At 40.0% G+C, this 14794-nt stretch overlaps 2 protein-coding genes across 2 annotated transcripts in view; both read left to right on the forward strand.

Moving 5' to 3' along the window:
• Positions 1–8326, forward strand: part of LOC106960073 (collagen alpha-1(XXVIII) chain-like) — a 33701-nt gene extending 25375 nt beyond the window's left edge. Inside the window, exons 27-36 of the mRNA XM_015052993.1 lie at positions 321–389; positions 495–563; positions 653–733; positions 930–965; positions 1056–1092; positions 1257–1814; positions 4363–4598; positions 4687–4897; positions 5860–6054; positions 6150–8326. Of these exons, the coding sequence (XP_014908479.1) occupies positions 321–389; positions 495–563; positions 653–733; positions 930–965; positions 1056–1092; positions 1257–1814; positions 4363–4598; positions 4687–4897; positions 5860–6054; positions 6150–6157 (1500 nt within the window). The 3' untranslated portion in view covers positions 6158–8326. The remainder of the gene's footprint in view (positions 1–320; positions 390–494; positions 564–652; positions 734–929; positions 966–1055; positions 1093–1256; positions 1815–4362; positions 4599–4686; positions 4898–5859; positions 6055–6149) is intronic.
• A 685-nt stretch (positions 8327–9011) lies between these two features.
• Positions 9012–14794, forward strand: part of LOC106960074 (kelch-like protein 41b) — a 9490-nt gene continuing 3707 nt past the window's right edge. Inside the window, exons 1-5 of the mRNA XM_015052995.1 lie at positions 9012–10384; positions 11234–11391; positions 11772–11879; positions 12906–13091; positions 13720–13866. Coding sequence (XP_014908481.1) covers positions 9275–10384; positions 11234–11391; positions 11772–11879; positions 12906–13091; positions 13720–13866 — 1709 coding nt within the window. The 5' untranslated portion in view covers positions 9012–9274. The remainder of the gene's footprint in view (positions 10385–11233; positions 11392–11771; positions 11880–12905; positions 13092–13719; positions 13867–14794) is intronic.

Consider the following 14794-nt stretch of genomic DNA (forward strand, 5'->3'; position numbering starts at 1 on the left):
CTATTGTTTTTGCCACCTGGGATGTCACAACCAGTTATTATATTCAGGCAATTATTTTTTCACATAAGGCCAACCGGCAACCCTCTAATCCCCTGAAATCCCACCCATCTTCACCTTTTCTAAAGACGATTTTAGGATTATCAACAGGAAATCAACCAAAACTGTTTTTATTTTATTCAAATAATCTTTGTTTTTGTCTTCTTTGTTGCAAACTTTATAAAGAGTTTCTGTACCAATGAAGTTATACTTTCACAGACTATAAATGTGCATATTTTAGTGATATGGTACGGCAGTAGTAGCAGGATGTGATGTTTTTCCAGGGTAACCCTGGGCGACCAGGTCCACCTGGCCCAACAGGGCCACAGGGACTAGGACTTCAAGGCCCCAAGGTAGGCTGTCATTATAAATTGACTCTAAGAGATATTTTTATGTATTTCATCTAGGTGTTAAATATGACCTTGTGACTTACTGTTTGAACATTGCTTGTGCTTCAGGGCGAACAGGGGGCCCAGGGTGTGACAGGACCCAGAGGTGTACCTGGAGAGGGCTTTCCAGGAGCCAAAGTCAGTCAATATGTTGCCCTTTCGCGGGATAATCTGGGGGTCACCTGTAAAGGCTCATTGCAACTGTTTTGTTTTGATTCATGCGTCAGGGTGACCGGGGCTCGTCAGGAGAGAGGGGGCTTAAAGGATTCAAGGGAGAAATGGGAGATTCGGGAATCCCGGGGCAACCTGTGAGTGATGTTTTGATTTTTTCTATTACATTGAGTCTGAAAGAAATGTGTTTGAGCACTTGATTGTGTTCTGGTTATGATGTAGAAAGAAGGCTTCCTCCTATTTAAGATAGCATTTATCTGGTAGGTTAACCTTGGTGCTCTCAGCACTTTGACAGTTTTCTTCCTGATTGAGCTCATTGCATCCTTATCTTAGGGTCTTCCGGGCATAAAAGGGGAAGCAGGCCTCACTGTGAGTCCCACTCCTTCCTATTGTTTCTCATCAGTCATTTACCACCACGGCCACTTATGAGCTCATGTTCTGACCATGTATTAATTTCAGAGAGAGGACATCATTCGAATGATCAAAGAAATCTGTGGTAAAGTATCTTCTGATCTTTTGCTAGTTGAAGGTATTGCATTAGCAGCGAAAACGTAACGGGAGAGGGTTTGGCTTCTGTCTGGCCTTATCTGCAGACGGCTAGGTCAGATTTCACCCACTAAACCTTGTCAAAGTGACATTTCAGCCATGATCTCATTCTAGGATGTGGGATCAAGTGCAAGGAGAGGCCCATGGAGTTGGTGTTTGTCATCGACAGCTCAGAGAGCGTGGGGCCCGATAACTTTGAGATCATCAAACGTTTCGTGACCACCTTGGTGGATCGGGTCACGGTAGGCCGCAACGCCACGAGGATCGGTTTGATATTGTACAGCTTGGAGGTCAAATTGGTGTTCAACTTGGCCCGCTACAACACCAAAGAGGACATCAAGGAGGCCATCAGGAACATCCCGTACATGGGTGAGGGCACCTACACCGGCACAGCCATCCGGAGAGCCACACAGGAGGCCTTCTATAGCTCCCGCATCGGCGTCAGCAAGGTGGCCATCGTGATTACTGATGGGCAGACGGACAAACGGGAGCCAGTCAAGCTGGACATAGCCGTGCGGGAAGCCCACGCTGCCAACATCGAGATGTTCGCCCTGGGGATTGTGAACACGTCGGATCCAACGCAGGCCGACTTCCTGAAAGAGCTGAACCTGATTGCGTCGGACCCGGACAGCGAGCATATGTTCCTGATCGATGACTTCAACACTTTGCCAGGTGATTTTCCTTTTTTTTTTTTTTACAAAGAAATATTTAAATATTGCGATGGAGACTTAGAGCCACACTAAGAAAAAAACAATAACTAAAAAACAGAATATATGTTTTTTTAGTTATTGCAAAGGCATTATATTATCCTAATAAAATCTAAATTTTATTCTCATCATTTTATGATTTTATTCTCGAAATTTGTTTTTATTTTCTTATCTTATCCCTAATACTATATTTGTTAAGTCTTCAACTAATATTTGAACTGCCAGGTTTTCCACCTGAGCAGTGGAACTCCTCCAGACCTACCATGGCCCTCTTTGCTGCTTTTCTGCTTTGTTTTTCTTTGTACGTGCCACTTAAACTATCACAATCCTCTTCCAGGCTTTTCAAAACCATTTAGTGTTTTAATTACATTCGTGATACAACACGATCAGGCTCTCCTGAGAATCAGATTTCTCCGAAGTGACGGCTCCACCATGCAGTGCTTCTGCTCTCACTCCACTCCTGCCCCTGCTGCTTCTGCAGCTGTCTTCCTTTTGTGTCTCATCTCTATGTCACACTCCATATTAGCGCACAGCATATTACCCCATACATTTTTATTTGGTTTCTGATTTGTGACTTCCTCCAGAGGAGGATTATTCAAAGACCAAAATAAAAACCTAAGTAGTTATATATACTTTTATATCCGTGCTCTTATTTTGAAGTGGGTAAACACTGTTTACACAGCAGTTTCTTTATGTTCTTTTTTTGTAGCTTAATTCCAAACAAGAAACGTACAGTAACATAATAAAACAAGATATAAACATAAATACAATATCTAGAGGCATTACAGAACATGTAAAATATAATATTTATTATGTGCTCAAGGGTTGCAGTGTTTCAAGGGCAGATATTATTTGAACTCAAGTTAGCACTTTAGCATTAGCTTCTGTCAATTACCGTGTTGGTAAGGTCCATTAGCGTTAGCGGAACTCATATTTATTCTTAGTGCTTTAGGGTTAGCTCAACTATCTTTTTATCTTTGTGCCAATAGTGTTGCAACTGTTGTGCTTGGTGATCAAACTAATGAATGTAAGCAATGCTAGCTAAAAACCCTGGAATTTCTCTGCATTTTCTGCTAACATTGACATGCTTACTTACAAAAACAAAGTGAGAGAAGTGCAAATAAAATGCTATCTCTGTCTTTTATGGGTTCTGTTATTTTATATGATTTTGATAAAGTTTAGAATTAAGTAATCTAGTTAATCCTAAAGCTAAAAGTGTAAAAAAAAAAAAAAAGTAAATTCTTTGCAGTATTTCTTGAAAATCTTGCTTATTTAACCGTTTTTAAAAAAATCCTCTTTACGTTGCTTTACTTTGTACAGACTTGAGTGTCAAAACAGTAGCGATAGAAGTCGTCCTACATGATTTGCTGGATAAACTGTCCTGTTGTGGCTCAGTGAAGGGATCAGGCCTTCAGTTGGCTCTGCTGTCCACCGTTGGCAGCGGTGAACGACGGAGGCTGTGTTTGTGGAAGCATGAATGTAGCCAGAGAGCAATGTTTTATGCTAAGGCTAACACAAACCCAAACCATCCTCCTCCCCAGATGGTCACCCGCCAAGAGCTTTAGGCTATTTTATATTTACGGTATTATTCTTTGATGGCTCTGTAACTTTTTCCCAGCCAGCTGGCTGGTGTTCTAGTAACAAGTGGGGGAGGGGTGGAACTGCGTGCCTTGATTTCCTTGCAGCAGCAAATAATTTCAATCGTTTTGGCACTTTCTCTGGGTATGACGGGCATTACTGTGGCTTTGAAATTGAAATTTTTTTATCCGAAATACTGCTAACCAGCTAATGTTTGAGCATAAAACTAATAAAAATATTATTCAGCTCATTTTCTTTTGTTTGCCCCAGGATATGTGAATTTATTAATTTTATTTGTCATATTGAATACATGAATACATCACGTAAACATGCCAGATTTTCCTCTGCAGTCCTTAGCAGATTGATGGAAGAGATTTAAAAAATCAGGACAATAAAGCATAAAAAGAAGTAGTAAAAAATATTTACCTATCATTTGAAACAGCAACGCTGCAAGATGCTGCTTATATTGTGTATTGATAATTATTTACAGATTCCTTTTCTACAAGAATTTCAGTACTTTGTTTTATTAAAATATTGTCTATTTATTGTATTACTGAAGTGAAGAAAACGATACAAAATAAATCCTTCCAGTTTTAATTTTAAAAAGATGTGGCCCTTCAGTCTTCTCAAATTGACATTGTTTTGTTCAGAATGGCAAAAAAATTGGACACAACTGACTAAAGTGATGTTTCTGAATATTTCCTAATATTTCTTATGTCTAATGATTATAATGTATTCCAAGAATTTGAAGCCCAAACAGCCTGAAAGAACTTTTCCTGAACAGTATTTTACTGATAAATGATCATGTCTTTCCAACTCAAAAAGTCATGCTTATGTAACATTCCACAGTGACGATATGAATTCGCCGAAGCTCATCTGACAGACTTGGAAGCGCTCCTTCATCATCCTCTTCTCCATGTGTTTTGCTTCTTCAGCTCTCGAGTCCAAGCTGGTCAGTCAGTTCTGTGAGGACGAAAACGGGGCCCTGATATACAACCGGATAACAAACGGCTACAACGGAAACAACGGCTACAACGGCAACAGGATCACTGGGAGCTACGCCACCGGTGGCTATGGTTACAGGCCCGTAACTCAGCAGGACCATCTCAGCGGCCAGCAGGCTGGTGCTGGCACCAACAGCCATGGCAGTAAAGGATCCAGCACTGTTCATGTACGGAACTCAGTGTAATAAACAAACACGGATATTATTAAAGCTCTATAAACTCTGTGATCTGTTTTTTTTCTTTCTTTGTGCTCAGGGTGGAGGAGGGCAGCGTGTAACCACGGTGATAACCTCCTCAGGAAGAGAACGCGGGGACACGTTTAACCGTGGCACCTCCGACTACAAGACTCCGCCTCCTGCCAGAGGGGGCTCATCTTCCTCATCTTCATCTTCTACAAACATAAGCATATCATCCTCAGGTGTTTCTGTGCCGTACGTTCCCCCGCCGAGGCCAGCTCTGCCCAAAGGTACAAAGACTCCCTTAAGCTCAGAATTTTGAATTTCCTTTCTGAAATCTGACTTCAAACTCAGAATTAGGGAGTACATTTCCACCAAAAAATCTTTTAGACTAATCTCAGAAATTTTCAAGAAAAAAAAAATGGAAATTTCTGAACTCAGAAAATCAAAAAAAAGTCCAAAGTTAGAAACTTTCATATCCTTTTTCAATATTTCTGAGGTTAATCTCAAAAGTTTAGTGAATTCTAGCAAATTTTTTATCTTTTCAAACTAAGAAATTTTCTTGTTTTTTCCAGAAAATTTCTGAGATTGGTTGCAGAAATTTACTCTTTTTTCTATCTAGAGAATTCTGACATTTTACTAAGACAAAGTGATTTTATTTTTTCAGTGACCCTAATTCTCTTCTGTACAATAAACACACAAAAGTTTTACTTTTTTTTATTTTTTAATACACCAATTTTTCAGTCTTTACTGGGCAGACCTGAAGTGAAACGTAGAATTCCCTCCATGCAGCCACAGCTGAGATAATCGCATGCAAAGCGAAGCAGCAACAACTGCTAATAACACAACGTTAAAACCCTCCACCTCTGACAGTTAGTCAGAATCATTACGGGGGATGCCGGACCTCCTGCGGTGCGGCGACATGATTAGAATCTCCTGTAAAGCAGTGGGCCGGTGTGTGTTTTAGTGAGCCGGTGGCAGAAAGGACACAGCTTCGCTTGATGTATCCTTCATGCTGCGCGTGCAGCGAAGCGAGGAACAGCGAGGCCAATTATTTTTGAAGTACTGCGGCTATTATTGTGGAACCAGCTCCTTCCTGAAGAACCGGAGCGGAAATGGTCACTCTGGGGGTGGATTTCTACCGCAGCCATCTCTTTTTTTTCTCTCTCTCTTTTTTTTTTTTTTTTTTTTTTTTTTTCCACGTGTGTACGTGTGTGTGTTTTACCTCTTATCGCGTGACGTTTTCCCACAGAGACCGTACCCCTGGACCCTCGCTGCGAGCTGGTTCTGGACCAGGGAACATGTCGAGAATATAACATTCGCTGGTACTACGACAAGCAGGCCAACGCTTGCGCCCAGTTCTGGTACGGAGGCTGCGGCGGCAACGGGAACCGCTTCGACACCGAGGATGAGTGTAAGAGAACATGTGTGGTCTCCAGAGTCGCAGGTGCTCCTCCTTTTATGTTCTTATTTTTGTTAAAATGTTACCTCAGATTTCATGTTTTGAGCTGTTAACTTTCCTGCATGTTGTGTTTTCTTCAGGAGGCTGAGCGAAGGCATCTTCTTCTTCTTCTTCTTCTTCAATTTTCCACCAGATTGCAGAAAGTTGGGTCAAACTTTCTCAGGCAAAACCCACACACACGTTTTGTGTGTGTGTGTGTGTGTGTGATATTTTACAACTTATCACAAAAATAATTTTGTAAAAAAAAATGTGTTATAGACATTTTCATGTTTTTTTGTTGTTTTCTTGGTGATCATTTCTACTCAGGTGTACAGACAAGCTCTCACCTACACTTCATTATGTTTTTTTCCCCCCTCATACTCAGTGAGTGCTGTGAAGATAGTGAAAAAAAAAAAAACTGTATGCACAACATGGACAATCATAGCTCTGCAACTTAACAAGCAGCATCAGTGAATCAGTACGGTGTAAGTACTTCTATTTAAGTTCTCACAGTCAGAGGCAGTAAGTGAGGTTTGCATTTTCAGTCTTTTAAGCCACATTACGCTGATTCACATATCACTAAGATCTAGAAAAAGACACTTTAGTACACATTTGAATCCTGGTTTTTTTTTTTTTTTTTTTTTTTGGGGGGGGGTGTTAATTTTTAAAAACTAAAACTTGGTGTGCAAATTTGCTAAAATTTTGGATCCTCTTTCACCATATGCAAGTATACATATAAATTCAATCCATATTAATGTTTGAATGTATGCCCTTTAGCAAGTTACACAGGAACCATTTGTTTTGTCCACACAAAACCGAATGCAGAACTTAAATTAAAACATGTATTAAAGAGACAGTATTATGTAAAATCAACTTTTTGCAGCTTTACACGATGTTAGGATGTTATTCCCTTATCAAAAACACACCTGGAGTGATGCTTTGATTCTTTCATGCGTGTTTGAGAGAGCCTGTAGTCTCCCATGGCAACTGTTCAGCTGTATAAAACACCCGGTTGGACGTAGCTCCTCCTTCGAGACTCAAATTCTGAGCTTCTGCATTACAGAGTAAAATATTTTACATTAATCTAGTTCATAACTTTAACTAAAAAAATAATAATCTAAAGCAAAATCTTTTAAAACTCATGGCAAACTAAAAGAACATGAGACGGTTGAAGACTTTTTCACTGACGTTCAAACATTATAAATAACTTTCTCTTTGTGAAATAATTGTGTACAATTGTTTGTTTTTGATAATATAAAATGTGACTTTTTTTAGTTTTTCTTCATCCTTTCTTCCACTTGAGGTAAAGGGTTAAACTGACGCACATATCGCCCTCTACTGGGCAACATGTGCTCATGCCTCTGAATTTGAAGCTTCAAGTTCAGTAGGAGGCTGTTTTGTTTTTGTAATACCCAGATGTACTGAACGCAGAAATGCATACTTTACTGTACTGTGTAATGTTTGGTTACAAGTGTTGACCATTGAAATAAATAAGATATTAATTAAAATATGTGAAATGCTCATTAATGATTAATATTTCAGGTGGCGGAATGAATTTTGTGATTAAAATTCATATTAATATAGCATCCACCCTTCCTGCAACAATGGCCTTTACATTTAAAATAATGAGAATTTAGTTTTTTCACTTAAATATGCAATGAAATAATTTAGATCAAAGCACATTCATGTGTTACAATGGCCTAGTCAAAGTCCTGATTGAAATTCAATTAAAGATCTACGTTTAATCTGACGGAGCTGGAGCCAATAAACTGAAAACCATCTAATTCCTTCCACGTTACAAATTAAAATGTACAACTTTCTGTCATACAAAATCCCTGTTAAACACATGGAAACTGTGTGAATACTTTTTCAAATCAGTGTAAAGTGCAACACAATCTAATTTTTCCTAAATATCACTGTAGCTTTAAGGAAGCAGCAGAGCTCTCTTACGCACATCAGCTCTCTCCCCTTCTGCTTAAATTACATTTTAGCGACTCCTCGACATGTGGCGCAGTCTGATCTATCTTTAGTGCCCGAGAAATGTTGCCCAACTCCACGGCCTCTTCAAACTTCATCATCAGGCTGCAGAAATAAGACCGAATCAAATAAGCGTCTATCGATCCAGACACATTAATTTATGGCATTTATTATCATTTCACAGGGAAGACGTGGCTGCAAGCACCCGGACGTCATTTATGTCAGCAACGAAAGGAAACATATTTCTAATTCTAAAATGAAAATCTCCGACTGCGTTGTTTTGAGACATGCACACAGGAGAAAAAAAGAAAATAAACTCATCTTGCTGATTTGTGGAAATTGCCACTTGTTTGTGTGACTCTCACCTGTTTTTGCTCACAGCTGCCACACTAGAAACTTTTTAGGTCCAATTATAGCTCAGTGTGTCTCTCCAGTGTCTGCTAATTAACGCTAAGATGGGTAACAAGAAAACAAAGCGAAGGCAACATGCGGATAATGAGGAAATCATGTGTTATGATAAACAAAACCTTTCATGAACAAATATTTTTTTCCGGATTGTGGATGTGGACAACGTGTAATGCAACTTACAGTCAAAAAGGTTAACAGTCAAACCATTTACTGTAATTTGAAAAATTGGGAAGCAGTGGAAGACTGTAAGAGACAGATCTTATCTCATATAGAGTAGTGCTGTGATTACTTATTCCTCTTGAAGTGAAATCTCTACTCTTGAGGTGTCTGGGGTCACTTCGTAGGTGATTTTAAACTCCATGCGGACTGGAAAATGAATTGATGTCTAAAGAACAGCACATATTTTTGAATATGACAGCCAGTGCTCTGAATATCCTCTCACTCATGTGTGACTTTAGCTAGCTATTTAGGGGGCTTTGACAGCATTGTCTTTGCTGTAAATGGACCACATGACACTCTGGGAGCTGAATCATGGTGGCGTGTCTCCAGCCAAATATCCCAGCAGTTGCTACTTTCAGTCTGCAGCGGCAGGTGCTGGAGTCCAATGCTGGGGCTGTTCTCTGATTTGGCCCATTGAGATTCCACTGAAGCATGCTGGGGTTAGAGAGAGCTATATTTAGAGGGGGGTGGATTGAATTGCTCGGTCTTCACACCAGGAACCCTTTCTCTGCTCAGCCTTTTCCAGCCAGGACTTACTGCCAAAAGGACCTTTGGCGACCATCTCCTTCCGTTGTCCACAGACACTTTTGTTTTGGTGCCCTTACCCCTCTTTGACCAAGCTATGGACCCCAACGCCATCAAGGAGGAGCTGCGGCTGTTTCAGAGCACTCTCCTCCAAGACGGGCTGAAGGAGCTTCTCAATGAGAACAAGTTTGTGGACTGTACCTTGAAAGTGGGCGACCGCAGTTTCCCATGCCATCGGCTAATCATGGCCGCGTGCAGCCCTTACTTCAGGGATATCTTCTTCACTGAGGATGGAAAGGAGGTGGAAAACACCAAAGAGGTAGTCCTAGATGACGTCAACCCTTCTGTCCTGGACATGATTATCCAGTACCTCTACTCGGCTGAGATTGACCTCACTGATGACAATGTGCAGGATATCATTGCTGTGGCAAACAGATTCCAAATCCCTTCTGTCTTCACAGTCTGCGTCAATTATCTTCAGAAGAAACTCTCGCTGGGTAACTGCATGGCCATCTTCAGGATGGGCCTGGTCCTCAGCTGTCCCAGACTTGCCGTTGCGGCACGGAATTACATCGCAGATCGCTTTGAGCTTCTCCACAAGGACGAGGAATTCCTCAAGCTTGCGGCCCATGAACTGTTCGCCATCATAGGCGGGGACTCGTTGAACGTTGAGAAAGAGGAGCTGGTGTTTGAGGCGGTAATGGCCTGGGCCCGCCACGACAAAGAGAAACGTGTTAAGGTCCTGAAGGATGCCTTCAACTGTATCCGCTTCCGACTGATGCCGGAGAAGTACTTCAAAGAAAAAGTGGAGAATGACGAGATCATTAAAGCTGACCCAGAACTCCAGAAGATGATGCAGGTCATCAAGGATGCCTTCAAGGGGAAACTTCCCGACAAACCTGTGAAGAAAGAGGGTGAGGAGGGAGCAGGCAAGGAAGGCGAGGAAGAAGACAGCCCATTCCCTGGTTTCCTCAATGATGACCGCAGACATGGCATGTTTGCTCGCGACTTCGTCTTGATGATCAATGACACAGCAGCGGTGGCGTATGACGTCAATGAGAACGAATGCTTCCTTGCCGCTATGTCAGAGCAGGTCCCTCGTAACCACGTTAGCTTGGTGACGCAACGGAATCAGCTCTACATCATTGGAGGACTGTTTGTGGATGAGGATAACAAGGACGTGCCTTTGCAATGCTACTTCTACTTGGTGAGCATCTCCTGAATCACCCAAATAAGTTGTTGGGCCATTTATCCTTCAGTTGGGTAAATTCACACAATGTCCATTTCAGAAAGACTCTTACAATGGCTTCCTTGGGAAGATTTTTTTTTTTTAATGATTATTACCACGCCTATTCTGTTAACTGCTAGAATCATGAAATGGTATGTCTAGCATAGCTTGAGAAACACTGCAGGCACAGAACCAGAAGATACCTTTAGCATGTCTTCGAGAATGACAACAAGAATCAAACATTCTTGAATACATTGAGCATGTCTTCAAGAATGTTGCCATTCTTGAAGACATGCTCAATGTATTCAATTTGAATACATTTTAAGGACAAGTACACCTTGGGTTAAATTTGGGATACAAATCAGAAAATCAGCTTTTAAATTAAGATTAATTTGGTTTGGCTCACTGCGGTACAATTTATTCTTTTTGTCCACCTAAGCACTTATCGAAAATATCTTCTCTCTAGCTACCTATAGTCTCATATTAGATAGACAAAGTAAAGGTTGTTGTCTGTTGTAGCTACTTTCTGATTTTAAGCTCTTAACAAGAGCATTTTATTTCCAATTGTAATAAATATTTTCAGTGTTTTTGAAATATGTTTTCTGCAAATGACACATACCATTATCTTGCATGACAATCTAATTAGAAAGTGTTATTGTTAATCTAACTTAGTCCCTTTTGGCTTTTTAAAGAACTCAAAAAACAAATACCTTTTCAGTAAACAGAAGGTTTCCAGTGAAATTTATGTTGTCTTTTATGCTTATTTCTTCACAGTAACCAATACATATAAGGGTCCTTTTTTTATTGTGTCATTTATTCACACCTTAGTTTGATCCCCTCACATCTGAGTGGGTTGCCATGCCACCCATGCCTTCTCCACGATGCCTTTTCAACATCGGTGAGAGTCAGAACCTGCTGTTCGCTGTGGCTGGAAAGGACCTCCAGACCAACGAGTCGCTGGACACCGTGATGTGCTACGATGTTGAGTTAGTGGTATTACTTTTTTTCTTTTCATGCTACGCCTTCTTCTCACATTTGTTCCCCCCCAGCCTCCCTGACTCTGTCTCTCACTTCATGCACACTTTTTCAGGTGATAATTAACTTCAGAAAAATAAACAACTCTCTTAGTGCTAAAAAAGAAAGTGTAAATAAATCCATATGTATAAATATGTTTTTTATTTAGTCTCACGTTCTCTAATGAGCTTTGCCGTGATCGGCACATGCAAATTTATAACGTGTAAATGATTGTGTAAAAACAAAACTTAGGATTCAATGCTATAACTCAAGTGTTGTTTAAACTCAGGATAGAAATATGCCCGAATGTTGCACCATATTTTAATATTTCCACACATGTGGCATTCTTTAGGAAGATGAAATGGACCGAAACGAAAAAGCTTCCTCTGAAGATTCACGGCCACGCCGTCGTGTCACACAAAGGACTGATCTACTGCATCGGAGGAAAAACAGATGACAAGTGAGTGTGTGTGTGTGTGTGTGTGTGTGTGTGTGTGTGTGTGTGTGTGTGTGTGTATCCGCGCTAATGCCGTGAACAGCTGCTGTTCCTGATCCATCATGCTGCAAGCCGGGAAAACTGCAGGATGCACATCTCAGACCATGATTACAGAACCACAGTCCAGGGTTTTCAAACACACAACAATAACGGGAAAATCCTGACCTGACCTTTTTTTTTTACAGGTATAACACGACTACTGTTTATTTCCACAGAACTGGCGCACAAATCACCCTTGTTTTCCAGGAACGATGATGCCACGGCTAATAAACTCACTTGAATTAAAGGCTGTGACTAATAGTAGTCCAGCTATTTCAGCTGCCAGTTACCACATGGAGAGGAAAACTGAGCTGTTAGACAAAAGAATCAAACATTTAACTGATAAAATACACATTTGAAGTTAACTTAACAAAACGTCAAATTTTTTGATGAAAATAAAAGTATTAGCTTATTTTCCCCCTATCTAAAACCCCTCTACATTACACACTGCATTAATAAATGGTGTATTTACAGTGTTTATCCCTGTAGCATGCTGCTGCTGCTACCATATTTGCTGAATTTGCACAAAGTGGATTTAATTTGTGGCAGAACATGCTGAATTTTAATTTCCTATATAAAAACAATTCCTTTCTAATTCACAATTATGTGATATTTTGTCAGCCTGCCACATAAAATCTAAAGACACATCCAAGTTGGTGGGTGTAATGTGACAAAACGTTAGCGGTTGACATTATCTTCCTGTTACATTCAAACTAATATTTTAAGTCATTTCTTTAAGTAATTCAAGTACCAACAGTCCAAAATGACACTTTATTTTATTGTTAGGCTTCTACGTTACAATTTTTCTTTCTTTCAGAGGTTTTCTTTGTTTGTCGGTGCCTAGTTGAAGGGGGAAAAAAAAAGATGTTTGATGTGAAAAAAAACATTTCTAGCTGATCTTTGACACATTTTGACTATCAATACCCCCCCCCCCTTCCCTTTCCCCTACAGCAAAGCGCTCAACAAAGTGTTTGTGTACAACCACAAGCAGTCTGAGTGGAGGGAGATGGCGGCCATGAAGACACCCAGAGCCATGTTCGGAGCCGTCATCCACAAGGGAAAGATCGTGGTGGCCGGCGGGGTGAACGAGGAGGGCCTCACCGCCTCATGTGAGGCCTACGACTTCACAACGAACAAGTACGTTCAGCTCACAGAATGTCCATGACTTTTTTGCTGATTTTTTTAGCATCGTTTTCTTCCAACTAATAAAGGTGGTTATACTTTATCTTTTCACAGAGCTACATATTCTGCGAACATGTCCTAATCATTCCTTTTTTGCCAGCTGTAATCACCAATATCAAAGCAATTCCCCTCAACATAATCGATATCTTAAACTTTTAAATACATATTTATTTGCCTAATTTGTAGCCATACAGTTAAACAAAATGAACGTATTTTAATAATCACATATCTTTTAAAGAGAAAGTCTATTTCAGTTTTCAACTGCTTCTTTGCTAGTTTTCTGTTGTGGCTAGCTTTGCTGCATTGATAACGCTAGGATGTACATAAAACGTGTGAGTTTTACTTTAGCTTTTTAGTTTTATTATTATTATTATTATTATTATTATTATTATTATTATTACTATTAGTCCAATTACAAAATAGCACAATCTGCTTGCATATCTGGGCATGAAAAAGAAAATAAAGTTATTAGGTTTGTCAGTGTTTTCTACGCCGAACCACGTCCATTGAACAGTGCAGAAACAGGTGTGTGCCAGCAGTGTTGACGATCCTGAGCCTATTCCGGTGTGCCGTGTCTCCGCAGGTGGGAACCCTTCACGGAGTTCCCCCAGGAGAGGAGCTCCATCAACCTGGTGAGCACCGGCGGCCTGCTGTACGCCGTGGGCGGCTTCGCCATGGTTCAGATGGAGAACAAGGAGGTGGCTCCCACAGAGGTCACCGATGTCTGGCAGTAAGTCCTCAGGAAAAGATTGATTAAACCAACTGTTTTGATAAGAAGAAATGAATCAATTTTGAGGGTCACTAATCTACACTGTTAATGACGTTATGTCTGTCATAGCATGTCTGACACTAAATTAGCACTTGAAGCTAATTCCACTCACATAGTGGATGGAAGACATCTTAAAATACTATGTTTTTTGAACAAAACATCACTTGTAAACACATCCTGCTGCAGCTTATTTGTAAAGTATTTGTTTTTTTCTTGCCTGACAAACTTTGTGCTCACAAACAACAGGTGTCATCTTTGAGGTCTGTCTGTTGACTTCCTGTTTGTCATTACCAATCAGCTGTATGTCGTACCTCTCTGTTTAAAGCCTTTTTTATATGTAATTCTCAACCAGAAATTAATTTTAAAGGAACATTTGTTTTAGCAGTGGTGGAGAGATGAGTTCTCTTTAGCTGTGTTTACTTCCATGTTTTACTATTTGTAGCAAAAGTGACCAACCAATTATTCATTATATATTCCCAATAAAATTGCCTTTTCTATCAAGAAAACAGTCCAACATGTGATTACTATATGTAAGTTTTAAAATGTCTTACCTACTTTGAAAACCAACGAAAATGCTAATTGCGTATTTATGTTCCATACTTTACATTCTTGGTTTTAAATATTACATATTCACTTGGTTAAATGCTGCCCCTGCTAGCATATTTCTCATTAGCCTTACTACTATCGCTAAGCTAGCTAAAGTGGGATACAAACTTAAATTTGTGTCCAACAACGAAACTTTTCCAAAAGCAGGTTCCTCACTTTTACCATTTAGATAAATATGCTCTTCAAATCCTGCCTTATTATTGATGAATTAGCTTTCCAAACTGACTTGCTTCATTTAAATTTCAATTATTAGTATTGTGAATAAGAAATACACTCCAAAATC

The sequence above is a fragment of the Poecilia latipinna genome, unplaced genomic scaffold (assembly GCF_001443285.1).
Source record: "Poecilia latipinna isolate Pla-1442-1.1 unplaced genomic scaffold, P_latipinna-1.0 Scaffold1152, whole genome shotgun sequence".
In the NCBI taxonomy this organism is placed as follows: Eukaryota; Metazoa; Chordata; class Actinopteri; order Cyprinodontiformes; family Poeciliidae; genus Poecilia; species Poecilia latipinna.